Source organism: Choloepus didactylus, chromosome 4 (assembly GCF_015220235.1).
Source record: "Choloepus didactylus isolate mChoDid1 chromosome 4, mChoDid1.pri, whole genome shotgun sequence".
In the NCBI taxonomy this organism is placed as follows: Eukaryota; Metazoa; Chordata; class Mammalia; order Pilosa; family Megalonychidae; genus Choloepus; species Choloepus didactylus.
The window spans coordinates 179,281,502-179,288,022 of NC_051310.1; the positions used below are offsets into that span (position 1 = coordinate 179,281,502).

The following is a 6,521-nucleotide window of genomic DNA, read 5'->3' on the forward strand; positions in this document are numbered from 1 at the left end:
GAATCTTATATCCACCATTTTTTTTCTAAAGTAAAGGAAAATAATGACATTCTTATGCAGAAAGAAGCTGAGAAAAAATTAGTTTCCAGCAGCCCTTTATATAAGAATTTATAAAAATTATTCTTCAGTTTTAAGATAAATTGTGAGATGGAACCCTATATCTGCAGGAAATAATGAAAAGCACCTGAAAGATGCCCCTAAAGGGTAAATATCTTGGCAAATACAAATTATCATTTTTGGAACATTTCTTTTTATAAACATCCTTTTATATTTTTTCTTAAATGACTATAGACTATTTAAAACCAGAATTATAACAGTATATCATCAGGATTATATCATAGTTAGGAATTAAATACAGTGTAAAAATATAAGCAAAATAGCATGAAGTGTGAGGGGGGATAAATGGAACTGGAATTACATGTAAGATTCACATAAAATTCATGATATGATATCATTTGAGTAGACTGTGATAATATAAGATGCACATTGTAATCCATAGATTGACCAATAAAAATGGAATACTGAAAAAGGTGCAATGCACTGGAATGAAAGCAGGAGAGACATGGGGCAAGATAATTGGACTAAATAAAAATAAATACCATTATGAGATACCTAAGCTTGATATCTATAACTACCTTAATGTAAATCTTCAAAACTCTCCAATTTAAAAGCATGGAATGTAAAAACAAAACAAAAACAAAAGCATGGAATGTCAGACTAGACAAGAAAGCATGTCCTAGCTATATGATATTTATAAGAAACACACTTTGAAGATAAAAATGCAGGTAATTTGAAAATAAAAGAGTGGAGAAACATATACCATGTAAAAACAAACCAAATAGAAGTGGGTATGGCTCTGATAACATCAGATAAATAAGTACATTTGACCCAGCAATTATACTCCTAGGTATTAAAATAAAAGAACATATCTGCAATTGTGCAAGAATTTGGTGGTCATCTCTTTCATGACAGCCAAACAGTGCATGCAACTCAAATTTCCATTAAAGGAGAATAGTAAATTGTGGTATATTCATTCAATGAACACTACTCAACAATAAAAAATGAATCAAGTACTTATAAAAGCAACATTATGAATTGCAAAAAAGCCAGACACAAGGTGTATGATTCTATTTATATGAAAGTACAAGAACATTCAAAACTAATCTATAGTGATAGAAATTATAAATGGTTGCTGGTGGAGGGAGAGATTTTGCTTGGAAAATGGCAAAAGTGAGCTTTCTGGGGTAATGGACATATTGCATATGTTGTTGTGGATGGGTGCATACAATTATCCAAACTCATTGAACTGAACACAAGACCTGTGAATATTTTTCTAGTTTTTCTGATAGTTCAAAATGAGATAAAATGACTTTTTATAATTACATAACAGTATATGCATATGATAATGTCAATATATTGTGCATTCACATTTATAGCATAATGAATTTCCAAACACATGTTGATCTGTTTCTTTCCTTTCTATTATCTCCCACTGATATGATTCCAAAAATCAAATTCTCCTGATTAAAATAGCTTAGTAGTTAGTTTTCATCTCACAAGCCTACATTTGTACAAGAAACAAATTAAAATTTTAATTAGCTATTCCCAGTCACTTATCTTCCTATATAAGTTTCAAGAATATGCTGTCCAGTACAAATAGTACATATGATTGGAGAAAATGGTTAATATAGTTATGATATTGTGACCTCAATTCTGGAAAATGATAGTTACTGTTTTCATATATTAATTTAAATTTATCTTCTGAAGAATGGATACTGATAAAATAAGTGTTTAGTCATATTTTACTACAATTATACTTTCTTATTCAATTCATTAAAGAAATGAATTATATTGTTAGATTTCCTACTGTTAAACCTACCTTGCAGCACTACAATAAAGCATTCTCAATCATTTCACAATATTCTTTTAATACTCTACATCACTTAGTTTGCTAATTGATTATTTAGCATTTTTTCTCTATTAAAAATTGAGATAAATTTATTGCTTCACACTAGCTATAAATGAGTACAGAATAGATGGTTTTTACTGTGATTTCAAAAAGTTTAAATAGCAGCTTAAACATAGCATACTGTAAGGAATATACACCCTTCAAAAATTTGACTCAGCTGTAAAACTGTCTTAATGGTATCTTTTTTCCAACGACTACCTGTGAATAATTATGTGTACTATGTAAGTACATTTTTATTTTGAATAAGAGAAGGTTAAATATTTAGAGCAATTTATCATTGCAAATTATATTATATTCACATTATGATACAAACTAGATAGATTTAGGAAAGGCAAAAAGTGAAAACTTAGAAAATGTTAGAGAAAATACAGATTTAGCCCAAGCTTATTTTATTATAAATAGTTTTAATATAAAGTATTATTTTTAAACTGGAATCCATTGAACAAATAAGATTAAGAAAGATGATTTAATGAATTTGTTCTATTAAGGAAAGTTTTCTATACTACAATAAATAACTATTTACTTCTTGTATCAATAAACAAGTATTCATTTCTTTTTACTGGGTCAGGTACAACACTAAAGTCTTATTATTATGGTCTTAAGCATTGGACAGAATTTCCCATTTCAAGTAGCAAAGCAGTTTTAAAATTGCAAATATTTGCTTTCAAGTTCATCGTAGGCAATTAGACTCTTTGTTTCCTTAGGAAATATCACTTGCTTAATAGTAATTTACCATGTGGAAATTTACACCTTGACCTCCTCCCCACCTCCCTTTATACTCTCCCACAGCTCCAAAAGAATGAATACTGAAGAGGAAAAGATTATAGCAACTGAGAGATGTAAACAGAATTTTGTGAGCTGGAGAGAATACAGACGAGAGTTAAATGGCAACTCAGACCACAAAAAGCAGAAATTCAAGTATCTAGAAAGAGAAACCAAGAAGCAAGCAGAACTCCGTCAAAGGTAAGGATCTGGAGACTTCTGATATTTCCAAATGAGAGAGTTTAGTTTGGTTGGATAAATGTAGTAACAGAAAGACATTTTGGAGAGAAGGCAAGAAAATTGTGTTGAGGTATACCGAAGAGAAGGAATGGTAATGGTGGGAAATTTATGCATAGCAATAAATTCATGAGGACTATATCTTCCAAAAAAATTGTCATGCTGATACTATGTTTTAAAAATTGCTAGTAGCTTAAATGAAATCTTACCCTTAATCATTCATGTTGCAGTATAGCAAAACTTTATACGATAGGATATCTTGCAACAAGCTCTTCCTAAGAAATGTCAAACCTAAAACATTTTCTTATAACATCATGAGTCACAATTGTTCAGTTATTATGAATTTTATTTATCAGTTATACAGTGTTCCAATGGGTAAACAGATAGAGAAATCCTGAAATAAACATTGAATTTGTTTTCATATATAAAATATTTTAGCATAAAATGTGTATTTTTTATTGGAAATATCAACAAGAATCTCAAATTCTTCACTTTAAAAATTATACTTGGTTCTGGATAGCATACTTTGGCATGTTGTTACATAAGATTTCTTTTTAAAGATATCTTTCTTGCAACCAATGCTAAGAGTCATAATCATTTAACTGATTGTGCTGTTTAAAAATTTTTGGAATATTTCATTATTGGCATTTACTTTAATTTTAAGACTCAGATATTTATTATGAAAATATTGTCAGTATTAAACTACCACCTTGAGTGAAATGTGTATCAAGTGCTCAGTAGTAAATAGAGATCTAAAAAAATCAAACCGAAAACAACACCCTGTTTCAGAGAGTCTAGCCATTGAGAAACATCTGCCTCTCTGGAACATAATTAAATAATCAAGTAAGACGGGCCATGTATTATTAAAGAATTCTTCTCAGGTATATTTGCATTAGGTCTCTAATCACCGTGAGTACTAGTTCCTGAGGTGTGATCTGCCATATATTATAATAAGGAAATTAAGCTTACATTTTAAAAATGATTAAGTACTTAGGTATGTCTTTCAAATACATTTGAAAGAAAACTTTAAAATTAAGGAAATATTGCAATTCAGTGCAACATGTCTTATGAATTTCCTACATTCATAGGACATTCCCTTTCATATCACTTATCAGATTGCATACATTTTCCCTCTCATTTTGGGTCCCCAAAAGTAGCTTTGTTTTCTTTTCTGTTTCTTTTCTCTTTTTCTTTTTCTTTTCTTTTCTTTTTTTTTTTCTTTCCTTTCCTTTTCTTTTTTTTTCTTTTTTTTTTTTTTCTGAAAAATTCTAAGTCAGCAATACCAGCCATGATCTCCTATCTATTCTTTTTTTTTTTTTTTTTTTCATGGCAATCCAAATTTATTGAACTACTGATGCTAAGTTATACAAAATTGCACCACTTTAATTAAGGCTTTAGTTTACATTTGGCCACCTCAAAGTAGTTGTAACATTAGGTTGGTCAATTTCAATACTGTGGCTCCCTGTTGGATAGACCCACAATCTTTACACCCAAACGTCGATGCATACAAAGCAACAAGGCATTGTTAAATAAAACAGCAATCGTTACTGCAAATTAGGCCTTGTGACCAATTACACGTGATTAAAATTACTTCCCACATCCACAGTACTCGTCCACCATTTAACATCTCAACCAAAACGTTACACATGTAAAACAATCACTAACAGGCAAAAATACTAAAACCGTATATTTGGTATTGCAAATACACTTATGCATGAGCAAGCAAGGGATTCACAGTGAGAATTTACAGCTGCAGAAGCCTGGAAATGATTTACAAAAATTGTTAAATCATTAAAAAACTGTTTGAAAATATACACTTCTTGTTGTAGACCCCCACTGTACACACAACTATAAACATTGTTCTCTATGTAAACAAAAAAAGGAAACATATAATAAGAGATTTGAAAAGTCTGGACATTTCCTTCCCAACAGATATTAAAGGCAATGTCTTTAATCTAAGACATTTTACTGAAAGGACTATCATATTTTAAAGACAAGATCACTGTCTCCACAGGTTTTTCAAAAATTAAAAAAACTATATAGCTGTGTTAATCAAAAGCGCTTATTTTGTACAATACAATGATAATGACCTTGAATTTCTTAAAAGAAAATTACAATAAGCTACAAGTATCAAAGAAGCAAAGTTATCTGGAGTAGTCTATATAGGAGCTCTTTGGACTTTCTTTTATTAAGCTAAAATAGTGGTTCATTTAGGATTTACATTATTGTACTCTCCAATACAAAGTTTATGGGGTGTGTTAAAGTCTACAGTACACCATTTTCATACATGTACAACATTGGTGGATGAAGAATGTCTCTTAAGCAGTAATACTGGATGTAGCCTCTGGTTTTACCAGCTGCATACTCTAGGACTATCATATAAGTAAAAATCTCTCTTGTGATACTGGAAAGTGATTAGAATATGCAAACTGATGTAGTAGCTTTCATCCGCCTCTTAAAGGGTACCACCACAGGAAAGTCCATTTAAGATGTTGGTAGGTTTAACAAAGTTGGAATGCTGGCACTGTTGAATTGGGCAACAGTTCTTCAGACCTGGCTCAGAGCTACAATGCATTTAGTACATTAAAGCAGCTGACATGATGTCTTTTTTGCGGGCCTTCCCAGGCACTGGGGTTTTTCTGTTAATTTGCCGTACTAGGTCATAAAAGATCTCATTAACATTTATTTTTGATTTTGCAGAAGATTCTAAGAATGCACAGTTGTTCCATTGTCTTGCTAGATTTTGACCTTGCTCCTTTCCTACAACTCTTTCATCCTCCAAGTCACATTTATTACCAACCAGAATCATTGGAACATCATCGGTGTCTTTTACTCGAAGAATCTGTTCTCTCAGATCTTGTAAATCATTAAATGTGGACTGTGCAGTGATGGAATAAACTAATGCAAAGCCTTGTCCATTTTTCATATACAAATCCCTCATTGCTGTAAATTGTTCCGTTCCTGCAGTATCCAAGATTTCAAGCATACACTGTTGTGCATCTACTTCAACTTGCTTTCTATAAGAATCTTCTATCGTTGGATCATATTTTTCAACAAAAATTCCTTGAACAAACTGCACAGTCAGAGCAGACTTTCCAACACCTCCTGAGCCAAGAACGACTAGCTTATACTCATGCATGGTGCAAGGTTGTTGTCAAAATCTAGTACCTCTCGCGCTGTCACCGGGTTCGCGCAGCCAGCTTCTCCCTGCGCCTCGCGCTCCCTCCGGGTCGCTGCTCCCGGCGCCACGGCTGTACTGCCGCTACCGCCTCCGCTCCGGCTGGTTACACGCCTGGTTCTCCCCTATCTATTCTTAATTGTAAAATGATATTCCATCCAAAAGCCACATCCCTTGGAAAGATCCATCTAGTATAAATGACCTGAGATTAAAATAGCTCCCAGATAACCTTCCAATTTTCTCTTTCTTATCTAAAATATAAATGACAAATGATCCAGTTTTTTTTTTCAGTATTTCAGAATACTTCCTTGAGCAGCCACTATCATGCAACAAAAATTTCAATCTACAGTTGTTTTCAAGGACATTTGCCTGGAT

The 6,521-nt window shown here is 32.1% G+C and overlaps 1 protein-coding gene across 1 annotated transcript; it reads right to left on the bottom strand.

Moving 5' to 3' along the window:
* Positions 1 to 5,188: 5,188 nt before the first annotated feature.
* On the bottom strand, positions 5,189 to 6,262 carry LOC119530794 (ras-related protein Rap-1b-like). Its single transcript, XM_037831559.1, has one exon. The coding sequence runs from the start codon at positions 6,105 to 6,107 to the stop codon at positions 5,544 to 5,546; it is 564 nt and encodes a 187-aa protein (XP_037687487.1). The 5' UTR covers positions 6,108 to 6,262; the 3' UTR covers positions 5,189 to 5,543.
* Between the last annotated feature and the right edge of the window lie 259 nt (positions 6,263 to 6,521).